Source organism: Drosophila ficusphila, unplaced genomic scaffold (genome assembly GCF_018152265.1).
Source record: "Drosophila ficusphila isolate 14025-0441.05 unplaced genomic scaffold, ASM1815226v1 contig_299, whole genome shotgun sequence".
NCBI lineage: Eukaryota > Metazoa > Arthropoda > Insecta > Diptera > Drosophilidae > Drosophila > Drosophila ficusphila.
The window spans coordinates 84,289-110,949 of record NW_025064203.1 but is presented as its reverse complement, the minus strand read 5'-3'; the positions used below and the strand labels follow the sequence as shown (position 1 = coordinate 110,949).

Genomic DNA, 26,661 nt, shown 5'->3' with positions numbered 1-26,661 from the left:
TTTATTATCGGTTACTTCAGCTAACGTGTTTGCAAGGAACCGTGAGTCCTATGAATATATTCTTATATATATAAATCTCCTGTCACGATGTTTGTCCGCGATGGACTCCTAAACTTCTTAACCGATTTTAAATTAAATTGACACACCGTGAGCAGTCTGGTCCAACTTGAGAGATAGGATAGCTTAGATCTTTAATTATAGTCGCAATTTTCTTTTATTGCAAATTATTTGTCTATCAGGCAGGCTCCGGTTTTCACTTTTTTTCTCGTTTTCGTTTTTGGGCGAAAACGTACGTTTTCGTTTTAAGTGCTCCGGTTTTCACAAACTTTTTGTCATCGTTTCGTTATCGGAATGGTTCACTTTTTCATTGTTACTCACTGTTCAAACGGCTAATTTGTTTTTTTGGGCAAAAGTAAACAACGCGAAAAAATTTTAAAAAAACCTGCAAGCTTATATAAATAAAACAACTTAACATTTACTTAATCTGTTTATTCTCCTAGTTTTTTAATTATCTCACTAAATTTTGAGAGGAGCTCTCTCTTCAACTCCATGTCCTCCCGTTGAAGAGCCTCCATCCTCTTAAAGTGCTCGGACATGGAGTTGCTCATCTGCGACAGAACTTCGAGCTGTGCTGCGCAAAGGCTTTGGAGATCATGCTCAGGGGCGCGTCGACGCTTTCGGCTTGGCTCCTCGGCTTTTGGGGTTTCTTCCTCCTCCCCTTCTAAATCAGGGTTCACGGTGGGCGAAACCCCATATGTTGGCCCAGCCACTCCCTCCAGCATTTCGTAAAGGCCGCAGATCTTGGCCACCTCCTCCTCCACGTTCGTTACAATCTGCTGCGAGTAAGGACCACCGCCAGTGGCCCTGGCCTCAGCCTTGTTTTTGGCTATCTTCTTCCGGATGTTGGACTTCCAGTCGCACCAAACCTGGAATATTTTCTTTGATACATTAGCTTTCTTTTATATAGTAATTAATAGTCATATCTTCTTCCATCCTGCAACGTCTTTAATGGGAGGCCCAATTGCGTTCAACGCACCAGCAAGATCTGCCCACTTCGCCTCTGCAGCCACTCGATCTCCTTTGACAAAGCCTCGGGCCAGATCTGGCTTGTCTTTCATAAAATCCAAAATAATTTCGTCCTGGAGCGTCGGTTTATGCTTCCCCCTAAAAACAATAGCTTTGCATTTAGTTTTAGATACACAACTTAAGTTGTCTTACTTACATTTCCAAAATTTCATATAAGTTGCTCCCAGAACGGGCTGCCACCTTTTTTGCAGCTTTCATTCCACTATTCTCAACAACTGTTTTACTGCACTTTTACCATTTATGAAACGAAATTAATCATATTTATTTATAAAAAGCTTATTTAACTTTTCTTTACAAATATTTTAGCTTCGTTTTCATTTTATAAGTACCTATTTTTAAGTGGTTGTTTTGTTCCACTACAAGTGTGAATCCGGGAGAGTTTTCCCGGAAAAAATTACGTTTAAATAATTAAACAAAAGAGACTGGCGACTAGCTGCTGGGGAATTTTTAAGAAGGCGAAAAACAAGACGAGAACGAATTTGGTTCCAATACGTTTATTGCTGCTGCCAGCTGCTTCGAGGTTCGATCGGTTTATATTCTCCCGAGAGCAGCATATCATTTCGCATAGCCACGAACAGAAAAGCTTATCAGCTAGATCGGCTATGCTCAAGCTTGAGTGCAACTGATAAGCTTTTGTACATTGGTTTAAGGTGATTTGTTTACATTCTGGCTGCATATATTCAATTCATTCTTTCTTTCAACTATCCTTAAAACTAACAATAAAACTAAATCTACTGCTCCAACATTCCGGCCCCGTTGAAGGCCTCCGGCGCTTTAACCTCCTCGTTAGGAGCGTTGCTTACTGGCAGCAATGCCAGCTTGTGGATGGCGCGCTTGATGACGCCTCCTGACGTCCGTACCTCCGCCACACGCACTCTTCCGTCCTCACCGCCTGTTGTTGCCACCACCCGGCCTGTGAGCCATCTTTGCGGGGGCATGTTGTCCTCGTGCACGAGCACCAGGCACCCGACCTCCAGATCGCGGCCCTCGACGCACCACTTGTTGCGATGCTGCAGGCTGGCGATGTAGTCCCTGGACCAGCTGGCCCAAAACTGCTGCTTGAGATCGGACAGCATTCGCCACCGCCTCAAATATCCGCAACTGGCCTTGCTGGAGATTCCGTCTGTGCCGGACTCTTGCGGCAGCGTGATCAGAGGCTGTCCGATAAGCAGATGTCCTGGAGTCAGGGCCTCTCCATCGTTGGGATCGTTGCCTGGCGACGCGATTGGTCGAGAATTGAGCAGCGCCTCTACCTCGACCAGATGGGTGCTGAGCTCGTCCGCTGTCAGCTTGGCGTTGCCGACTCCTCGCAGCAGCCGGTGTTTGGCGGCCTTGACTGCTGCCTCCCACAGTCCTCCGAAGTGTGGTGACCTCGGCGGTATGAAACACCACTCGACGCCTCTCTGAGCCGCGTATCCTCTCAACTGTTCCTGACTGCGGTGGAACGCTGCGCTCAGATCCTTGAGCACGTTGCTCGCTCCCACGAAGTTCGTGGCGTTGTCGCTGTACATCTTCTGAGGCAGCCCTCTCCTCCCGACGAACCTTTTAAAAACGGATAAGAAGCTGTCAGTTGATAAATCTACAACGAGCTCAAGGTGAACAGCCTTTGACGAAAAACACACGAAAACGGCAACATAAGTCTTGATAGGAGGTTTACCGCGGATCTTTAGTGACACATAAAATGGTCCGCAAAAGTCTACCCCGCAAACCAAAAAGGGGCGTGCTATCTTGACCCTATCGGCTGGCAAATTGCCCATTATCTGACCCATTAGCACTGGTTTGTATTTGAAACAGTGGACACAGCTACGGACAACTTTTGTGCACGCTTCTCGCGCATTGATAAGCCATATCTGCTGCCTCGAAAGTGATACCATCACTTTGACACCAGCATGGTAATGAGTACGATGCAGGTCTCGAAGAAACAGCGAAACAAATTCTGATTTTGAGGACAGTAACAGTGGAAATTTGGCATCATACGGTATTGGTGCATTTAACAACCTTCCCCCAACTCGGATTAATTGAAGTGTTACGCCTTCTAGTTCGCTTGTGTGTAAGAACGGATTTAGACGTTGGAGATGTGGGCTTAAAGTTTCAGATTTCTCTAACTTGACATATTCTAAACCAAAATCAGCTCTTTGATATATTTGGACCATTCTTAGAAACGATAACTTCAGTTCGTTGGCCGAAATAACAATATCGCGATTATTTTTCTTCCCTTGAACAAATCGATTCACATATGCCATAATCCGCAGGAGTTTATTGAATGACGAACATCTTCCAACAAGCTCAATGAAGACATTCGGTTGATTTGTTGTGACGGAACATACTGTCACGCTTTTCTTGTTCTCGGACAACTGTAACTCCGGTGAAACTTCAGTTTGATGAGAACGAGGCCACTCGTTAGGATGTCGGAGTAAAAATTCTGGTCCATTTTCCCATAGCGTACATTTTAAACCCTCTATATCTGTCCCTCGTGATACTAAATCGGCTGGATTATCTTCCGTGGGCACATGACGCCAGACAACATTCTCTGAGAGCTCTTGAACTTCAGAAACTCTATTCGCGACAAATGTACCTAGAGTGGACGGATCCCTCTTTAGCCAGTATAAAGTCACTTGGGAATCCGACCAGAAGTTGATGCTTTCAAACTCTAATTTGTTAAGCAAGGGAAATACTTGAGCCCATAATTTGGCAAGCAGATGCGCTGCACACAGCTCGAGCCTTGGAATCGATTTGGTTTTGAGGGGAGACACTCTCGACTTGGCGGTCAGCAGTCTCGACAAACTTTTTGTCCCAGCCACGGTACGAATATAAATGCAACAGCCATAGGCGTGGCTTGATGCATCAGCAAATCCGTGGATTTGAACACTGTCATAGGAAGACAAACAAATGTATCGAGGAATGGATATCCGGTCAATTTCTAATAAATTTTGTTTGAATTCATTCCAACTGGTATGTAAATTCATAGGAACCGATTCGTCCCAATCCAGTTTTTGTCGCCACAGTTCCTGAAGCAAGATTTTAGCTCTCGTGATCAGCGGGCACAACAATCCCAAGGGATCAAACAAACGGGCTGTGACGGATAAAATGTTGCGTTTAGTTGGTGGTAGGGACTGAAACGAATCCTCCAAACTATAATGAAAGGCATCACTCTGAGGGTTCCATCTCATCCCAAGCGTTTTCACAGACTCGGAAGTGTTGAACATAAGCGATTTTTCCGATCCCTGGTTAGTCATCAAACTTGGGTGATTTGTTGCCCATTTGGCCAGCTGGAAGCCACCTAACTCTAACACCTTGATCACTTCTTTGCGAATGACTTCCAACTCTTCTAAACTGTTTGCTCCTGTGAGCATATCGTCTACATAGAAGTCGCTTGAAATTACCTCTGATGCGACAGGATGTGACTCAGAGTAAATTTTTGCCAATTCAAAGAGGCAACGAATGGCCAAAAACGGAGCAGAGGCTGTTCCATAAGTGACAGTGTTGAGGCGATAAGTTTGTAGAGCTTGCGTCGACTTTTCCCTCCACACGATAAGTTGGAAACTTCTGTCTTCATTGGCAATGTTAACTTGCCTATACATCTTCGAGATGTCAGCAGTCAAGGCATACTTGTGTAATCGAAATCTTGCCAAAATAGCGTAAAGCTCCCTCTGAATCGTTGCACCCACCATTAAAGTCTCATTTAATGAGATCGAGGTTGACGTTTTACTTGAAGCGTCAAAAACAACTCGCAACTTTGTGGTGCTACTATCAGGTCTCAGGACACATTGATGTGGAATGTAATAGTGTTGTCCTGGAGGAGGTGTTGGAAGCAGCGACATATGCCCAAGGTTAAGATACTCTTTCATAAACTCTTGATACATGTCATGTAACTCGCAATTATTTGCAAGCTTGCGCTCCAACGCAAGAAATCTGCGCCTTGCCGTTTCGAAGGATAAGCCTAAAACACTTGGATTTGTCTTAAATGGCAACTTTACCTCGAAACGACCTGACGAAAGCCTGTGTACTGTTTTCTCAAAGTGCTGCTCGCAAGCTGCTTGTTCAGCTGTATACACAGCCTTCGATCTCTCCGGGACGTGTTCCAATTCCCAAAAACGTTCTACAAGAGAGTCGAGAGAACTTATATTTTCACTACCAGTGACGCTGCATACTTGGGCATTATTCGATACGCGTTGAGTGTACTTTCCCGAAACAATCCATCCTAAGAGAGTTTTCTGGATTGAAGGATATTCTGAACCCAATTTTATTTGGCCTACGCTGAGAAGTTCGAAAAAGGATTCTGCCCCAATTAGTAAGTCTACTTTTGCGGGCTTGTGAAAACGAGGGTCCGCTAATTCAATATTTGCTGGAATTTTCCACTGTGCACAATTGACTTCATTATCTGGTTGATATGATGAAATGGAGCTTAATACCCAAAAATCAGTAGCGAAACTATGAGCATTGACGCGAGAATGAATCGACGTGTGGACTTTGTGCCGTACTACCGAGTCGTTCTTCCCTACAGTGGTGACATTCAAATAGGATTCTTTCCTGCGTAACCGCAAACGCTGTGCTAAGTCCTCGGCCATAAAGTTTATTTGAGACCCTGAGTCTAACAGAGCTCGTGCTAATTGAAACTGTCCAAATCTATCCCGTACCTTAACGACAGCCGTAGCAAGAATAACTTGGTCACTACTTGCAACATGACAAGAATGGGCTTGATTGGGATGATCAAATGCTACTGAAGATGCTTGGGCTTGCACTTGAGGAAGTGATCCCGAAGAAGTTGGTTGCTGCTCTACTCCGTATCTGTGAAGAAGTGTGTTATGAGGTTTGGAGCAAACGCGACACTTTACTGCTTTGCACTTCTTGACTGGATGACCTGGATTCAGACAATTAATACACAACCGATTGTGTTTTGTAAAATCGAACCGTTGGATCACTGACAAAGCCATGAAAGGTTGACAACTGCCTAAACTATGGTTTGTCGCTGAGCAATATCGACATTTTGATTCAGGTCTGCGATCTGTTTGTGTGCATGAGAAGGACGATTTGGAATATCCTCTATTGGAACCTTGGTTAGGCTTCCCTTTACTTTTGGTTGACTCTTCAGCAGCCAAATGTTGGTATCGCCGATTCAACAGAGTCGCACAATCAGACCACGTCGGCAACGTATTATAATCTAGCTGTTCCTCAAATCTGGATTTTGTTGTGTGATCTACTTTGGACATTGCTATGTGAATAAAAATTGCGTTGTTTATTTCTTTTTCACTACCCAGAGACTGTAACGATGCATAGAGGGCCGATATTTCATCTATAAGAGACCTCAAGCCTGATGCAGAGGGTTTTGATACTTGCGGGAGGTCAAACAGCTGAGAAATCGTGTCAAAAAAGATCAAACATTTATTGTCGTACACGTTTTTTAGACTAGCCAATGCCTTCTCATAATTTAGATCCGAAATTTGAAAAGCTTTCACAGTACCTAATGCATCATCTGTTAAACATGTTAGCAGATGGTTAAATTTCTCTATGTTTGTTAGAGATGGGTCGTTGTGAACTAAACTCTCAAAAAGACTTATAAAATTTTTGTAGTCGGAATGTTTTCCACTAAATTTCGGTAGATTCATTTTTGGTAACTGAGACGAATGACGATAACCACCTATATCACTTTGACTAAGTCTCTGAGGCTCGAATTCTCTCATTGCGGACCGATATAACGCTTTCGTAATTATGCACATCTCCTCAACAGACGCTCTTAAATCATTCACTGGATTTAGCACATCGATATCTCCTTGGATATCCATCAATTTCTCGCAATATGTTTCGAGAAGTTGCATTCGGTATTCCATTTGAAACCTATCGAATGAAATGGTTTTTTCCTCGAATGACGTTCTCATACGTTGAATATCACTCATCACCCTGCCGTGTTTTTGCATAGCCACTATTAATTTAGCACTAGGCTTTGACGATGCTTCCTTTTCTTTTTCAGACATTTTAGGTTAATTTAAATGAATAAAATATTCCAAGTAAAAACAGTCGGACACAAGGGTTAAATAAATTTATTTCCAAATGCTCGAAATGCTTCCTTAATAAATTTCCACCAATATCTAAATTTTAAATTTTAAAAATTAAAAAATTTAATTCCTCCAAAAAATTTTATTGGGTTGAATAAGGGTTAAATGTGCGCAGAAGCACCACCAAAATGCACAAAATATGTTTGTATGTGTGTTTGCCGTTTAACCAAAGCCGAAAAAAATGCACAAATGTTGAATTTTATTTGACAAATAAATTGTCCAAACTATTTAAGTGGATCCCGTACGGGTTAAAGATGCCCACAAACACCGACAAAAAAAACCAACAAATGTATTAAAGATTTTTCTCCAGGCCGAATCTCTGAGTATACACCGAATTAATATCCAGGCAAATATGTACATACATATAAACATAAACTGTAGGCAGGGCTTAAATTCACTGCCGAGTTTTGTAGGAACTGTTGGCTGTATACAGTTTGAAAGCCACTGCCGCTGAAACTGGCGCTAAAAATTAACTGATGCGTTGTTTTACATACATATGTACAGCATAGAAGCCACTGACACTTATATATAGCAGACAAATAACTGCTCTGCAACTGCACAAAAGGGAATCGAAAATTGGCGGCGAAACGCTGGTATGTTTGTACATATGTATGTAGATATAGCTGCACTTTTGCGGTTGCACCGTATGTATATAACGCACATAGAATTTTCAAATTTTCGTAGAATTTAAAACACCATAAGTTTTGTCAAAGGCAGTTCACTTTTTTATTAATCATTTGGAAGTTTGGGTATATTTGGGGGTTTAATAATATTTCCAATATAAGTAGGTGCCAAGAATTAATACCATGCTCACAAATTTTAATTTTTGGCACTGAATACCTGGTTGTTGTTAGGCATAATTTTCCAAGCACTTTCCTTTCAAGTCCAAACTGCGATCGCCAACAATTAAACCGAATTCCACCAGCTAGAATTTCCGCCAACAATTTACAAAAAACTAAACAAGTGCCGAGACGACGAGAGTGCACTGTTTTTTTGTTTAATTTTTCCGACGCGAAAATTAATGCAAAACTAGCCGTTGTCCCTGCTCGGGCGCCAATGTGAATCCGGGAGAGTTTTCCCGGAAAAAATTACGTTTAAATAATTAAACAAAAGAGACTGGCGACTAGCTGCTGGGGAATTTTTAAGAAGGCGAAAAACAAGACGAGAACGAATTTGGTTCCAATACGTTTATTGCTGCTGCCAGCTGCTTCGAGGTTCGATCGGTTTATATTCTCCCGAGAGCAGCATATCATTTCGCATAGCCACGAACAGAAAAGCTTATCAGCTAGATCGGCTATGCTCAAGCTTGAGTGCAACTGATAAGCTTTTGTACATTGGTTTAAGGTGATTTGTTTACATTCTGGCTGCATATATTCAATTCATTCTTTCTTTCAACTATCCTTAAAACTAACAATAAAACTAAATCTACTGCTCCAACAACAAGTACGGCAGCACTGACGATAACTTTTGGCAATAGATTTATCGACCCCTTAGCAAAACGAAAGTTGTTGTTGCCGACGGCAAATATTTTATGTATGAAATCAAGATGGGGTCAGAAAATAATTATTTAAAAAATAAATACGAATTAGATTGACCTACTAATGATGTGAAATGAACATCAATAGACCAAGGAGTCAACTATTTTTTTCCTTTTGCAATTAAGAACCGATTTGATGTAGAAAAAGGCATTTACTTTTCTTTACTTTTTTTCGACAAAAAAAAACTTGCCCGTTTTTGAAAACGAAAAAGTCTTGTGAAAGTGAAAACGGGAGCACCAATTCTCGTTTTTGAAAACGAAAACGAGAGAATCTTGTAAAAGTGAAAACCGGAGCCTGCCTGTATAATTAATTGACAGTCACAATTATCTGTTAACTCCAAAAGATTCTAATAGATGTCGCTTTCAATATTTTCGGTGTGCGTGGTAGTTCATTGAGCTAACTTTTTTATTTTGTAGTAAACGAAATAGCGTGAAATTCAATTATTTCTACTTTTTTAACTTTTGGCTATGCTAACAGCCAACCACGTGTTACGTAGACCGAAGTGTAAATCAAATTCAAATTATAGTGACGATAATACAGTAAAATTATTCCTTCTTTTTAGTTATTTGTGCTTCATTATTCAAAATTCTATAATTATAAAATATATACATGTAAGTATTATCACATAATTATAATAAATAATTAATATATTAATGAAAAAATGGTACAAAGCTCCCCACACTTTTTCAATAACTTTACAAATATTTTTCTTTTATTGTTCTTATTTAAACTTGTTGTAATTTAGCTTGAGTAGAATAGTTTTATTACAGAGATAATTGATACAGAGATTAAGCTTTACACATCCGTTGGCGATAGAGGTGGAAGGAAGAAGGAGGAACAGAGTACGATCGTTAGAGAAGGTACATTAGACTTTACTATCGATAGTTCGGTATGCGATACCGTGCCAATTGCATTTCCAATACTTCCCCTCAATTGGTATGGTGTTGATCGACTAGACGCATACCCAAGGCTGTGTTGCAGGTATTGTGTTTTGAAGCGCTGAGTCCTTTTGTCAATATGTCTGCTGGCATCTCGGTCGTTGGAATGTAGTTTACTGAAATAGTTCCTTCTTCAACCAGCTCTCGGATGAAATGGTGGCGGATGTCAACATGCTTGGTGCGTTTGTGGAACACGGGGTTGCGTGTAAGTTGGGCAGCTCCTTGGTTGTCGTTGTGTACCCATTTCGTTTTGATAACCCTTTGTTCTTTCTGGTGATCAACAACTTCCCAGGCAATGACCTGTACTCGTTTATTAATGCCTCCTTCCATTCGATGGCATTTGTACCTTTGAGTGCTGCGCTTGCTGTTAGTTCCTTCGGGTTCGTTGCAAGTAAAGTAGCTTCGTAGAAAACATCTTCTTGGTCGGACTCAAACTGCTGATTAGGTGTGTTGATCTGGTCTGCAAGTATTTGATTGTAAATTAATCTGGGTCTTCCTGGTTTACCTGTTAACTGCTTCCTTGGCCTTCCACGACCACGTTTTACTGGCTGTCTATCGTCTGGCTCATTGTCCTCTGACTCGGGATCTTCTGGTTGGATGCTTTCGTTGTCATCTTGGTCACATTCTGGTTGATTTTCTGCTGCCGGCTCAATGTTGACATCAATCTGAGGTTCAATGAACTCTTCGAACTTATACTCGTGCCCAAATAGATTTGTGAAAACGACGTCTCGGCTTTTGATTAACATTTGATTTTCCACATCGTACAGCCTATAAGCTTTGGCATCGGTGCAGTATCCAACGAATACACATTTCTTGGATTTTGGGCTGAACTTGCTTTTCGATCGTTTGTCCAGTGTATATGCAATTTGACCAAATTTTTGCATATGTCTTACAATTGGGACGCGATTGTTCCACAGCTTAAAAGGCGTTTCTCCACATAGGCTTCTTGAAGGACATCTGTTTCTTATGTAGTTTGCTGTGTTTACTGCTTCAGCCCAGTCGCTCGGAGGAAGTGCGGCCTGCAACACCAGGCAGCGAGCCATTTCCACCAGGGTCCGGTTCTTACGTTCGGCTGTACCATTTCGTTGAGGAGTATATTCTACGGAATACTCGTGCTTTATTCCCTGGGCTGCAAGATAACTTTTGAACTCATTATTAGTGTATTCTGTACCGTTATCTGACCTGATTGTTTTGATCTTCTTTCCAGTTCGCCGTTCAACATAGTTTTTGAATTCCTTAAATTTCTGGAACACTTCAGACTTCCTTTTGATCGTGTAGAGCTCGCACCACTTTGAGAAATCATCGATGAATGTCAAAAAGTAGCGGCTGCCGCCATGGCTATTTGTACGCATGGGACCGCATACGTCGCTGTGGACTAATTCTAGTACGTCTCCTGCTCTTGAATTTGATGCTGGGAACGGCTTTTGGGACTGCTTCCCCTTGAAACATACTTCGCAAATTGGAAGAGTCTCCTTGAGGTCTACTTTGGCTCCTTGTACTTTACCTTTTCTTATTAGTTCTTTTAGGTCCGGCTCATTGAGGTGGCCTAAACGTTCATGCCATTCTTTGATACTGTTTTGCTTACCTTCAGTGATCTGGCTGCATTCGAGTTTTTCTTCTAACTGGTATAAGTCCAATTTGCGAGGAACGGTGAACACTATTTCTCCTCCTGTAGCTCTAATTATTTCAGCTTTCTCCTTCTTGAAAACAATATTGTAGCCGTGATCACATATTTTTGAGACCGATAAGAGATTGGTCCTCAAGTCCGGCACATAGAGCGTGTTCTTCAGGCTGGCGGTGAACTTTTTGTTTGGCGAGAACTGCACGGATCCATATCCTTTTATGTCTGTGGCCTCATCATTTGCCAGTTTGAGTTTCGGGCCTTCTGCATGCTCAAGATTCACGAACATATTTTCTTGTGAGCACATGTGTGACGTTGCTCCAGAGTCTAGACACCAGCTACTGCAATCACTGCTTGTATGATGAGCTGCGTTTACGTACATGCTATCATTCTGGTTCTTTATTGGCTTCGACCTGCACTCAGCTGCACGGTGACCGACTTTTCCGCAGTTGTAACATCTAAACTTAAACTTTCTATTAGTGCCTGATTCTTGCGGATTGCTGTTATTATACTTCTTGTGTGCCAATAATGCTCCGGGCGTCGACTCGCTTTGATTTCTGTTTCTCGCCTCGTATTCGTCTAATAACTTTATTTTCAGTGCCTCCGTTGAGATTAAGTTTTCCTGCGTTTCAATCGCGATTCGAAACTGTTCATATTCCTCAGGTATACTGTACAGTAGCAAAATTGTTAACAGATCGTCAATATTCATGAGATCAACCTCGTTTATTTTGTCTACTAAATCGGAAAACATATCTATGTGGCTTCTCATATCTCCGCCTGCATTCATTTTTAGTAGGATCAGTGATTTCAACAGTGCGGCTTTACGGGCTGGTCCCGTTGACTGGTAAGTGCTGTGCAGCTTCTTCCATACGTCGTTTGAAGTTTCACAGTTTCTTGTATGCCTTAGTTCCGATGTTGACATGGCCAAAATGAGATCGGACTTAGCCTTTGCATCTTCGTTTATCCACTGCGTGAAATTTGTTTCGGGTTTTAAATGAGTCCCGTTCACATATTTCCACGAGTCGTTCTTGACTAACAGGGCCTGCATTTGTATTTTCCACGTGTCGAAATTATCCTTGCCCAAAGGCTCTATGCGTATACTTGCAATACTCATTTTTCTTTATAATTTCCGTTCCGTTTTGCTACACAAGCAACTGGTTCACGAAGCTACACAAGCAACTGGTTCACGGAGCTACACAAGCAACTGGTTCACGGAGCTACACAAGCAACTGGTTCACGAAGCTACACAAGCAACGAATACCCTTCCTTTTAGTTTTGCTACACAAGCAACGAATACTCTTCCTTTTAGTTTTGCTACACAAGCAACGAATACTCTTCCTCTTAGTTTTTGCTACACAAGCAACTAGTTCACGAAGCTACACAAGCAACGAATACTCTTCCTTTTAGTTTTTTGCTACACAAGCAATTAGTTCACGAAGCTACACAAGCAACGAATACTCTTCCTTTTAGTTTTTTGCTACACAAGCAATTAGTTCACGAAGCTACACAAGCAACGAACACTGTTCTTCTCTCTATCACCAATTTGACGCCTTCAGTCTCATTTCCAGAAGTCTCAAATTTTTGCACATGTGTATGTGTGCGTATTTGCGCATTGGCAATTTCACCACAAATTGAAATTTGCCATTTAATCTCACTCGTTCTTCAATATCTTCTGCTAACTATTTTCTGGCGCAGTGGAAGGGTGCTGCGGCCCATAACCAGTTGTAATTTAGCTTGAGTAGAATAGTTTTATTACAGAGATAATTGATACAGAGATTAAGCTTTACACATCCGTTGGCGATAGAAGTGGAAGGAAGAAGGAGGAACAGAGTACGATCGTTAGAGAAGGTACATTAGACTTTACTATCGATAGTTCGGTATGCGATACCGTGCCAATTGCATTTCCAATAAACCTCTATTCAAAATTATTTTGCATTTATTACTTCAATTTCAATGTGCTATAATAGCATGTTTTTTAGTTTTTTTTTTCAAATATTTAAACGAGTAAAATTATTATTCTCAGTAAAATGCCGCCGAAAAAATCTAATCTCAACAACGTAAGCAGCAGCGAGGCACGACGCAAACGTGTTGGAAGAGCTCATCAGTTGCCAGAACAAGTCATTACAAAAAATACAGCTCAAAGACTTAGGACAGCGGAAGGTCGTGCACAAGAATCTCAAGAACAGCGTAGCGAACGTCTGCAACAGAATATTACGAGAACAAGAGCGGCACGAGAACGAAACATAGATACAGTACGAGCACAGGAACGACAAAGGCAACGGATCAGCCGCTCATTAGTACGTACATCATTCAATCATTCGTTCGTTTTGCTTTTGAATATGCACCAGATATTAACTACTCTGCGCATTCAAAAATTGCTATCGGTGGAATGGATAAAGTATGTCAATATTGTCAGGCGCTGAAATTTCGAAATGAAACTGCCGGTATGTGCTGCGCAGCAGGAAAAGTTCTGCTGCCACCTCTACCCGCTCTGCCAGAACCTTTATTATACCTTCTTGCTGGAAATTTAGATGATTCAAAATTATTTTTGCGCAAAATACGCAAAATTAATTCTTGCTTCCAAATGACCTCATTTGGGGCAACTAAAATTTGTGATCTTGCATCCGATGGACGTAATTTTGTAACTACATTCAAAATACAAGGCCAGGTGTACCACAAAATTGGATCATTGATGCCAATTCCTGATGATAATCCGAAATTTCTTCAAATTTATTTTATGGGCAATTGTGAAGAGCAAGTAACAACTCGGTGCCAGTATAATTTCATTGAACAAGCAGAGGAAACAGCAATTGTGATGTTACTGGAAAATTTCTTAGAAGATCAGAATCAACTACTTCAATTAATCAAAAGAGTTTCGCCACGATTGCAAAATTACAACTATCAAATCGTCATAAAAGCCGATAAAGTATCATTACATGCTGGGAGATTCAACGCTCCAACTGTTGATGATGAGGTTGCTGTTATCACGGTGATCCAGTTGACAAAAGATCTATAAAAATTACACGGCGAGACAACACTATCAGTACGATTTTGCATCATATGATGCACTACAATATCCATTGATATTTTGGCAAGGACAGGATGAATATCACCTTAACATCAAACAGTATGATCCTAATACAGGTAAATTTGTCAAATACCTATTTATTTTTTTACTGTGTGTATATATGTTAATTTCGTATTGCATTTTATTTTTTATTTTTTAGGTTATTATGGAAATAAAAAAGTGAGTTCAATGAACTACTACGCACACCGAATGAATCCGTGCTTTTCTCATGGGCAACTATATGTTGCATGTCGAATCTATTTGTGTTAGATAAAGACAGGTTAACCAAAAATACAAGACCGACCACTGTGCAACGGGGTAATTAATATTTTAGTATTTCAAATACACAATTCGATCACGCTGGGCGGTATGTGTGTATGTATTGATAGCCACAAACAATGTCTCTATTGCCAATATACGATTTCTGACGGTTTTTTAGTCGACTTTAAATAAATAAATATAATCAAATATTACAAATTACACTGTGCGACAAAAAAATGTTTAAGTTGATTTTTTCTTATTTTTCACTTCTACTAGTCAAAATAAGAATATAAGTTTTTGGATTTGTTAATATCAATAGCCAATCAGCTTCTACGCACACTCAAATGTCCCAAAAACGCGTGTTTTTGCATATTTCACAGCCTTATAATCACATATTGGGAAAATATTTTTTCACCGTTATAAGCGTTTTATGCAAGTTCAATATCTATTAATTAAAATGTATTAAGCAAATATACCGTTAGGCTTTTATAACAATGCTTTAAAATTTTTTTCTCCCAGCTCTATACTCTGGGCGACTACGTATGGAACTTGTTACGCGAGGATACCTCTGAAAAAGCCAAAAAAATCAGAAAAAAAATTAACTTTTAAAAAAAATAATAGTTTATTGGAAGTAAAAAAAAAAATAATATTTTGTGTTAAATATTTTCATAATAATAATTTCATTAAATTTATCATAAAAAAAGAAATCCTATCACTTAGAAGGTGGCATAAATATTTTTGTGCATAACTTATGCACCTTAACCGAAAACAATCAAAGAAGTAACTTAAACAAAGATTTTGTTAAATTTTGTCGCACAGTGTTATTTAAAATAGCTAAAGAACAGCAAATTTTTTTTGTGAAATAGCCAACATAACAGGCTCTTGCCAAATTGAGTGGTTTCCAGTTTTAGGTCATGCAAAATAGCCAAATCTGGCCAGAAAATAGCCAAGTTGGCAACACTGCCCCCAGCTGGTCCCGCCAAATGCAGAGCATGACCTTGGCGACGTGAATGTTCGGTTTTGCCGTCGACGTGGAGGCATGTCCAGGCTTTCCCCATGACTTTCTTCGCTTAGGATTATCGTAATGGACCCATTTTTCGTCGCCAGTTACGATGCGATGTAGAAATCCCTTCCGATTTTGCCTTTGGAGCAGCTGTTCACATGCAAAAAAGCGTTTTGACACGGCTTGCTTTGTCACTTGCAACAATTTGGTCAACTCCTCTTGGGTTTGAAACGCACCTTGGTCGAGTAATGCTTCCAATTCAGCATCTTCGAAAATCTTCTCCCTTCCACCACCATGCCGGTCTTTGATTTCATAATCACCATTCTTAAAACTTTGAAACCATTCGCGACATGTTCTTTGACTCAGAACAGCCTCACCGTACGTATCCGAAAGCATTCGATGAGCTTCAGCGGCACTTGAAATTAAAAAGAAAAGCCAAATTTCCCGCAAATGTCGAGAATTCGGCTCAAAAAGTGGCATTTTCAGTCGAGAATAAGTTTGGGATGCAAACAGATATCCACAAATATTTAGTTGGGTTTTGTTGGACAGAAATGTAAGATCGATATAAAACTATTTAATCGATTTATATCGACCAGTGCTTGGCCCTAGAGACATCTATTGGAAAACGGCGGAAGCAAAGTTGTAGACCTAATATTATCACCAAAATTCTTTTTTTTTTAACGATTTCAAAAAAACACGTTGTGTGACGTAAAGGTCTGTTATGCGGATTCGGGTCTCACACACCACGCATTTTATAGCGGAGGCCAACCTCCCTGATGGTACGGAGCTAGAAGGTGTAATAAGGTAGCCCAATGCCAGCTTTGATAGCCCTGGCAATGTTTCCGATTGTGAAGTCCAAAATGCTATTGAGTCGCTATTTCGTAAAGTAAATGGAAGACCCAAATACCATTTGATCTCCTGGTTTTCTGTTACTTCCAAGGGTTGGCGCGTTGCAATGGATCTCATGTGCGCCTACAGGAGTCCTTAATTTTTATTATCGGTTACTTCAGCTAACGTGTTTGCAAGGAACCGTGAGTCCTATGAATATATTCTTATATATATAAATCTCCTGTCACGATGTTTGTCCGCGATGGACTCCTAAACTTCTTAACCGATTTTAAATTAAATTGACACACCGTGAGCAGTCTGGTCCAACTTGAGAGATAGGATAGCTTAGATCTTTAATTATAGTCGCAATTTTCTTTTATTGCAAATTATTTGTCTATCAGGCAGGCTCCGGTTTTCACTTTTTTTCTCGTTTTCGTTTTTGGGCGAAAACGTACGTTTTCGTTTTAAGTGCTCCGGTTTTCACAAACTTTTTGTCATCGTTTCGTTATCGGAATGGTTCACTTTTTCATCGTTTCTCACTGTTCAAACGGCTAATTTGTTTTTTTGGGCAAAAGTAAACAACGCTAAAAAATTTAAAAAAAAACCTGCAAGCTTATATAAATAAAACAACTTAACATTTACTTAATCTGTTTATTCTCCTAGTTTTTTAATTATCTCACTAAATTTTGAGAGGAGCTCTCTCTTCAACTCCATGTCCTCCCGTTGAAGAGCCTCCATCCTCTTAAAGTGCTCGGACATGGAGTTGCTCATCTGCGACAGAACTTCGAGCTGTGCTGCGCAAAGGCTTTGGAGATCATGCTCAGGGGCGCGTCGACGCTTTCGGCTTGGCTCCTCGGCTTTTGGGGTTTCTTCCTCCTCCCCTTCTAAATCAGGGTTCACGGTGGGCGAAACCCCATATGTTGGCCCAGCCACTCCCTCCAGCATTTCGTAAAGGCCGCAGATCTTGGCCACCTCCTCCTCCACGTCCGTTACAATCTGCTGCGAGTAAGGACCACCGCCAGTGGCCCTGGCCTCAGCCTTGTTTTTGGCTATCTTCTTCCGGATGTTGGACTTCCATTCGCACCAAACCTGGAATATTTTTCTTTGATATATTAGCTTTCTTTTATATAGTAATTAATAGTCATATCTTCTTCCATCCTGCAACGTCTTTAATGGGAGGCCCAATTGCGTTCAACGCACCAGCAAGATCAGCCCACTTCGCCTCTGCAGCCACTCGATCTCCTTTGACAAAGCCTCGGGCCAGATCTGGCTTGTCTTTCATAAAATCCAAAATAATTTCGTCCTGGAGCGTCGGTTTATGCTTCCCCCTAAAAACAATAGCTTTGCATTTAGTTTTAGATACACAACTTAAGTTGTCTTACTTACATTTCCAAAATTTCATATAAGTTGCTCCCAGAACGGGCTGCCACCTTTTTTGCAGCTTTCATTCCACTATTCTCAACAACTGTTTTACTGCACTTTTACCATTTATGAAACGAAATTAATCATATTTATTTATAAAAAGCTTATTTAACTTTTCTTTACAAATATTTTAGCTTCGTTTTCATTTTATAAGTACCTATTTTTAAGTGGTTGTTTTGTTCCACTACAAGTACGGCAGCACTGACGATAACTTTTGGCAATAGATTTATCGACCCCTTAGCAAAACGAAAGTTGTTGTTGCCGACGGCAAATATTTTATGTATGAAATCAAGATGGGGTCAGAAAATAATTATTTAAAAAATAAATACGAATTAGATTGACCTACGGATGATGTGAAACGAACATCAATAGACCAAGGAGTCAACTATTTTTTTCCTTTTGCAATTAAGAACCGATTTGATGTAGAAAAAGGCTTTTACTTTTCTTTACTTTTTTTTCGACAAAAAAAACTTGCCCGTTGCCCGTATACATAATTAATTGACTTAATTGGCTTATCGGACGGTAAGACTCAGGATCAGCCTCTGGCTTACCAGGCTTGTGGATCATCAGAATTGCTGCTAATTTCCATTGCTTTGGGAACACTTGAGTCCTAATAATAGCATTAAATATTTAAGCTATAAATAGAATCGCTTTTGTAGGCAAGGCCTTCAACTTTACGTTGCAAATTCTATCAATGCCTGGTGCCTTATTTTTCGGTAAGGACTGGATGACTTCGGATATTTCTTCAATCCTTATAGGCTTAATAGGCAAAGACATCTGCAGAGGCGTCTCCAGAGTTTGATGGGTCTCACTAACCTGAACTATCGATGCAAAGTTATACGGAGTGAAGCGATCTTCTAGATGTAGACCGAAAGCATTGGCCTGCTCCACTTCATTTTTTGCGAGCTCACCACTGCACTGTGGTTCCGCCAGAGGCCAAAAATCAAAAAAAGTGATAACAACGAATAGAAAAAAGTTGTAAGCAAATTGACTCTAAAATAATCAAACTTCTTGATGGTAATAAGGTTTTGTCTGGAAATCTAACGGGACTTTCTAAAAATAGAATGCAAAGCGTGATCATGTGTACAATTTTGCAGGGCAGTTGTACTTAGCAAGAATTTTTACAAAACAAAATTGCGCTTCAAAGTGGTCAAACGTTTGATGTAGTGATCCGATTTTCATTATTCAAAATGCATTTTAAAGTTGAAGGTATTTACTTTAAATGTATATATTCAGAATTAAAATATTCAAAAAAATTTTCTAGTGAAACTAACAAAATGGATTTAATATTTTTTGTGTATTTTGTGAACGTCTTTTTTATGTTTACCTAAAGTTTTAGTTGTGTTCCCCCCCGATTCCCCCACAGATATTATGTTCATTGTATTAATCAGAGTTTTTACTTAATAAAAGTGTTTAAGTCAGCTGCAGAAACTTGCAGATGTGTGTGAAACAATCAATAATCTAACGCAAGCCTAGAGATGGTGGCAAAGGAATATCCAAGGATGGCGATGTAGCGAGAAAATTTTTTTCGAATCCTCGGTTGTCTGCGGAAATTACAGACCTTAATGAAGCAAGCTTTGGCATCGGGAAAATCAACATACAAAAATTTAATGAATATGCCCTCGATACTGCCAAAGGGTTAATCAAGGAGTATCCCTGGTACTATTTGCCTGCGACGGTTCACAAGGTGCTTATTCACGGATCTGCCATTACAGAGCACGCAATTGTTTCAATTGGAGAGGTCTCGGAGGAAGCTGCAATGGCGAACAACAAAGAAATGAAGAAATGCAGACTGAATCATACCCGCAAAATGTCACGAATACTTACAAATACAGACATATTGAAATTTTTGCTTTTACGGTCCCACCCATATATTACTGGGCAGATAAATATTGAAAAAAGTACAATTTAAAATTTGTTGAGTTAGCGAGCTTTTTCACTAACTATTTTTTGGCAAGATAACACAAAGATTTATTTTAGTTTTATAAAGTGTATTTAATTAGATCGAAGGGAAATTATAACAAGTTTATTTCAAATTCACTTAAGTAGGTTTATTGAATACAAGAGTTTATTTAGCGGCACAAGGGCGGCGACAAAATAATACGATAATATGCGCAGACAAACCCGAATTAGTTTGAGCGTTAAATGCAACGATCTAGCAACGACAAATAGCTAGCAACGAATGATAATTAGCAACAACTAATAGCGACTGTTAGCTAACAACGACTGATAGCGACTGTTAACGACTGTTAGCTAATAACGACTGATAATTATTTTCGGCAATGCCAATGCAATGCAGCTGCATGAGCTTGACAAAGAAGTGCGAGATGATAAATGATAAGCGAAGAATAAGCGATGGTTAAGAGAATTGCCTCGCAGGGCAAGCGAATTTAAGAGAGTTTGCCTCGCAGGGCAGTTTACAATAGTTTTTAGTTATTATGTTAGGAAAACAAAAGCGATGTTATTTAAGTTGTTTGGGCTGGACCAAACAAAATTATTTCCCTCATTTTGCTTGCTTGAGGAGACATCCTAAAATTTTTGTATAATTTGGAAGTTACAACCATTGTAAATTTTGTTTAGTACTTAAATGGCTCAAAAATTGTTATTGTTTAATTATTTGTTAAATTTTATTGTTTGGGGTTCATTAGTTGGCGGATTTTTTCAATTACAAACACTATTTACGAAGCTTGGTAAAACTTTCAGCCCTCTAATGCCATTAAAAGCATTTTTGACCGCGCTTCCATACAAGCGGAACCACTGTGCACTGGGACACTGAACAGGAACCTGTCTAAGGGGCTGTCGCTTAAGCGATTTTGTACATTTCCACAGTGAATAGTTTGCATCCACAGTGTAGTCCATGAAAGACAATTTATACTCAAAAAAATCGCTTCGAAGTCTCCTTAAAAGGGTTCGAAGTTGCATTGCAGCACTGTTCCACAAAATTCGGTCTTCAGGATCTTGAGAACGAATTGCTCTTCTTCGAAGGCGCCTTTTTGTTACAATTAGCGCTTTGGCTTCCCTTGTGAGAACAACACCATAATTTATAGGACGATAATCCGGTTCCAAAGGCGTCGAAGCAGTAGCAGCCATATATATATTATTAGTTAGAGTATCAACTGCATTCTCAATGTCTTGTCGAGAGTCCAGAGCAGAATTTAGTTGAAAGGAGTTATCAAGAATTTGTTTGAAAGAAGTGAGATCAGTCCGACTTGTTATTAATCGAGGGCTTGGGGTGATATTGGAACCATTTGTTAGTAGATTAAGGGGCACAACTAGTGTGACATTTCAAAAAAATCTTTTTTTTTTTCTTTCATATTTTGGTAGATACAACCTTTAAAAATAACATATTCAAATTTCAAATCGATATCTTAAATAGTTTTTGAGTTATAGCAATTTTAAGAGCAGCCGCTCGTATAGCAGTGAATACGATCATTTTATCTTTTAACGCGGTTTTCTCGAAACTGCCTTTTCCGAATTTGCTGCAGTGATAACTCAAAAACTAATGATCCGATCACTATCAAATTTTTTTTACGTGTTCTATATATAGTCCTCCCTACAATGACCTATCGGTTTTTTGATCTGATCAAAAATCGAATTTTGGCAGGCCAAAAACGACCAAAATTTTGGGTAAAATTTGATTTTTTTTTTTTCAAAACGCCGCCATTTTGTCAATTTTTGATATTTTTTTTATCGTAGGTCATTGTATGGACAATATCATCTAGTTTAACGAGAATTTTTTAAATTTTGATTTCATCCACGGAGAAGGCCGGAATCCCTGCAGCAGTTGGGGCACTTCTTTTTTAGTGCCGTTGGAGATCGGCTCTAGCTTAAAAAATATTTAATTTTTTTCTTTAAAAATTTTACTGTATATTCTTCAAACATCTATAAATATATTCTGAAAATTTGAAAAGAATTGATCAAGTAGTTTTTTTTATAAAAATTCCCAAAAATCTCAATTTTTTTAGGCCGTCACACTAGTTGTGCCCCTTAACAATAAGGGCAATGTGATCAGACTCCAAGTCCCAGTTTTGGCAGATATTGATTTGAGAATCCAGAATTCTGTGGTATAAAGAAAAATCGATGCAAGTAGCAGTGTGGCTGGGAATATATGGGTATCTCGTTGGTGAACCAGTGGCAAGTATTTTGGCCCCTCTGGCTGAAATCGATTCAACTAGCTCACGCCCTCTGGGCGAATTGTAAGTGTCACCCCACATCCAATGTCGAGCATTCCAGTCACCAGCAACGATGTACCTCTGACCACAAGAAGAGAGTATATCAGTGAAATGTCTTTCTTAAATTCTGTGTCTTGGAGGACAATATATTGCGCTTACATCCATGAGTCCTAAGCCGGTCGCAACTTTAATGGAAGACAATTGAATGCTTTTCGTTTCTATAACACGTTGTGGGAAATGACTGAGAGAGCTTCTCACCAATACCGCCGCCCCACCCATTCCTTGATTATGTCGTGAAGGTTTATATGCTGGATAGAAGGAATAACCGAAAATTTTGACAACTTCACCTCGTTGAGCCTAATTTCGCTCAAAAGTAGGATATCAACGCCGTTGTTGTGCACAAAGAATTCAACTTCTTTGGCTTTACCTGAAATGCCATTGACATTCCAGATAAGGATTTTGAGTGAATTCATTTTGAGGCTGAAACGTTGTTTTGAAGCACTGATTTGCCCCCAGTCCACTGCTGAATAGAATTGGCCATTTCGAAAACCATATTTTCAAGTCTTTCAAGTCGAAGGCTTTTCTGTTTGTTTTGCTTTTGTTGTTTCTGCTGCTGTTGTTGTAACCACAAAAAGAATTGCTGCTGCTGCTGTTGCTGAAGTTGTTAATAAATATAATTTTTTTCAGTTACGCTTAAAAAAAGTGTAGTGTACATTTGGGAGTCAAATTTAAAAAAATTTTATGGTGAACACGATGGTAGGGGATATATTTGGCGTTAATGGTGCTGATACTTAAAATATAACATTCAATCGCTATTATATACCTACAAAAAAAATTTCAACTCGATATTCCTACTAGAAGTATTTTTGGCCGCCTTCTCCATACAAGACCGACCACTGTGCACGGGTGGGGATGAGCATTAAAATGCTCATAAAGTTCAAAAAACGGGACATATTATTTTCACAAAATACTTTAAATGCAAAGGAATGAATGCTCTTTTAGATTCCTATAAACAGCAGACCCTAACGTCGAATTGTTCAGACATAATAATGTTCAACAAAAAAAGTGGTTCACCTATCCCCAGTCTCCCTACTTTTGTAATGTTAATTTAAAAAGCAAATATAAATATAAAAAAAATATAGAAATGGTGTACTTGCAGTTTTCACAGTTGTAGCAGCAGTAGGTTACAATCCAAATTTATGCCGCTAAGCTGTAAAACCGAAAATTATGGCACTGCACGAAATTCTAATAACAAGTGAGTTAAAACGGAAAGACAAATTTTTTTAAAAGCCAAACATTTAAACGGTTGTGTTCTTAGAAAAATTAAATTAATTAAATGGGATTGAAAGAATAAAAATTTTAAAATTTTGAAAGACTCAACAAAAATCACAAAACACAAAGAAAAAGAAACGGATTTTTCGAGACAGAAAATTTAAATTTTAAGTTCTTTAAAAAATTAAAAAAGGAAACGTATGGTTGAAAAAAATAATCAAACTTGAAAAATGTTGTCAGTCTTTAAAAAGGCTCTACAAATTCACAAAGATTCGTTAAATTAAACACAAAGATTGCTATTAAGAATTTCTATTTTTATATCTGATACGAAAGTCGGGGAGAAAACCGTTTTTTAAGTGATAAGTGTTCCAGTTTCGTCCTTGCGGAAAAAAATTGACATATAAAAAACCCTTTAAAAGAGTAACATGAAACGGGAAACCCTTTCAAACAGGTTAAGTGTTAACCCATTCATGTTAAAAAATTTTTTTTAAGGGGTTTATGGAATGTTTTCAACAATTACAAGCTTTGATAATAATATTTTACAGTGTTTGAAAAACTGCCGTAAGTGTCATTTTATATGATTTTGCTTCTGCTTCTGCTTTTGTAAAAATCAGAAGTCGCAGTCGAAGCATAGGCCAAAATCGTGAAAGCAACGAAAAGCAAAAGTCATTAGCAGGCCCCGCTTCTCGTTTTTTGGCTAATGATTTGCTGTTGCTTTTAATCGTAGCCGAAAGTCGATGCTGTTGCAGGTGTCGGCTTTCGGAAGTAGTCAGCAGTTGAGGCCTCAAAAAACGAGGCATCCGACTTATTGTTGCTTTTGATTTTTGATTTTTACGCTGCTGCTTTCAACTGCTCGACTTCTGCAAGTCGCTAGCGACGGCTGTCGTTTAAAAATTTTTGATTTTGCTTTGCTGCTGCTTTCGATTCTGCAAGTCGAAACTACTGTCGCGTCTGAATTTTTATGCGTATACTGTTTGATTCTTGATTCTTGTGCATCAGTGCCAATTGAAGCAAGATAGGAGCAGGAGCTTAATTGTTTAACTATGGCGCAAAGTGATATTTGGATGTATTTCGAAAATAATGTTGATGAAGGCATAGCTACATGTAAAACATGTAAAAATAAACTAAAAAATAATAGAATTTCAAATTTAAAAACTCGTTTACTTAATTTACACAAAATAAAATTAAATGCTGGAAGTGTTGAAGTGTTAGAATCGTCGTCGTCAACATCCTCCATAAAATTAAAAAAAAAACTATTAGAAAAAAAAATAAAAATTGAAGTGAATAAAAAACAACTGCTGAGGTCATATATTGGATTGGTGACATTCCTTTCAATGTCCCAAATTCGGAAAATATGCGAAATATTGTTGACCCAATTTGTAATGGATTTAAAGCCGCTGACGGAAAAAAAAATTACGTTAAATGCATCCAACTGCAAAAAAACTTTGCAAACCGTGGCAAACAACATAAAAGGACATATAACCACCGAAGTGGCAAATAAATTATTGTGTCTAAAAATAGACAGTGCCACGCGGCTGGCAAGGAACATTTTTGGCATAAGTGCTCAATATATAAGTTCAGCTCAAATAAAATCCCTTATATTGGGCATGGTAGAGCTAAAAGGTGTTGGATCGAGCACAGCCAAAAATCTCGCCGCTGAAGTGCTAAAAGTCCTAAATAAATATAATATAAACTTAAGCCAAATAGTGTCAATAACATCTGACAATGGTGCCAACATGCTTAAGACAACAAATATATTATCATTTGTTTTCGTTGAAAATCTTGGCGATGACGACGCATATTGTTCAAACGATGAATATTTAAAATTAATTGAAAATATAGAAAAAGTGCCAAATCTGTTAATCGGGAATATTCAAGTTTGTCGTTGTGCTGCACATACAGCTCAACTGGTTGCTCTCGATGTTATCAAATCGTCGGATATGTTGAAGTACCTTTTTAATTGTCGCAACATGACAAAATTTATAAGAAAAACTTCAAATGGATTTCGAGAAATATTCGAGCTGAAACAGCTAAAAATGCCGCAACTGATTGTCCGACCAGATGGGGATCCACCTACACGATGCTAAAGGATTTGTTAGTGGCTAAAGGTGAACTATCTGAAATTGAGTCAACTGAAAATAAAAACGAAGAAGACAATTTTGAAGTGGATGCATCGTTGTGGGATTTTATTGAAAACTATTGCTTAGTTTTCAGTCCATTGCAGAAAACATTAAAAAAATTCCAAGAATAGCAACTGCATTATGGAAATTTTTACGCCCAATGGCTCAAATTAAAAATATGCACAGAAAAAATTGTAAATGATGCAACTCACGATATGACAAGAACGATTGGCGAAAAAATTCTGAGTTCTATAGAAAGGCGATCGAAAATATTATTAAAGAATAAATTTCTCATTTCGTGTTTGTTTTTGGATCCTCGTTTCCAACATACACTAACACCACAACAGAAAAAGGATGCAGTGAATCATTTAAAATCGATATGGGACAGACTAAATGATATAAATTCTACTGGACAGTTATGCTCAACACCAAATTCGGACACATATCAATCAGTGAACTATTTTTTCGATGAAGAAGATGAATTGCTAAACGCTTACTTAGAGCAAGGGATCAAAACGGAAGTCAGCAGTACATTCGACGTCTACTCAAAGATTGACAATCTTCAACTTCCTTTTCAAAGAATCGATGCAGATGTTCTCAAATTTTGGAAAGGAAAGCAGTACACTGACCAGGAGCTGTATGCACTAAGTAATGTTTGCTTTGCTGTGCCACCAACTCAGGTATATATATACAAAAGTTATAATAAATTAATGTTCACAGTTTCATAAATACAAATGTTTTCTAACAGGTGACGATTGAACGAGCATTTTCGACGTTACGACTAGTACTAACAGATTATCGAAATCGACTAAGTCAGGAAGTCCTGGAAAATATTCTGCTGGTCAAATTAAATCCAAGCTTTCTGGACTCAGCAATTGAAAACTTACCTCTTTTTGAAGATGACGAAGATGATTGTATTTTATAAAAAAAATGAATAAAAAAAACAAATTGTCAAAATTTAAATATTAAACGTGTATGTTCATATATTAAAAAAAAAATACATTATAATTTTAAATTATTCTTCTTCTAATCGAAAGCAAAATCAAAAATTTTCGAACGACAGCAGTCGCTAGCGACTTGCAGAAGTCGAGCAGTTGAAAGCAGCAGCGTCAAAATCAAAAGTCAAAAGCAACAATAAGTCGGATGCCTCGTTTTTTGAGGCTTCGACTGCTGACGACTTCCGAAAGCCGACACCTGCAACAGCAGCGACTTTCGGCTACGATTAAAAGCAACAGCAAATCATTAGCCAAAAAACGAGAAGCGGGGCCTGCTAATGACTT

At 38.9% G+C, this 26,661-nt stretch overlaps 1 protein-coding gene across 1 annotated transcript; it reads right to left on the bottom strand.

Moving 5' to 3' along the window:
- Positions 1 to 1,564: 1,564 nt before the first annotated feature.
- On the bottom strand, positions 1,565 to 8,572 carry LOC122319941. Its single transcript, XM_043207859.1, has 2 exons — positions 7,980 to 8,572; positions 1,565 to 2,628 (listed from the first exon to the last, which is right to left on the bottom strand). Exon 2 carries the CDS (start codon positions 2,595 to 2,597, stop codon positions 1,818 to 1,820), a length of 780 nt encoding a protein of 259 aa, XP_043063794.1. The 5' UTR covers positions 2,598 to 2,628; positions 7,980 to 8,572; the 3' UTR covers positions 1,565 to 1,817.
- Positions 8,573 to 26,661: the final 18,089 nt, after the last annotated feature.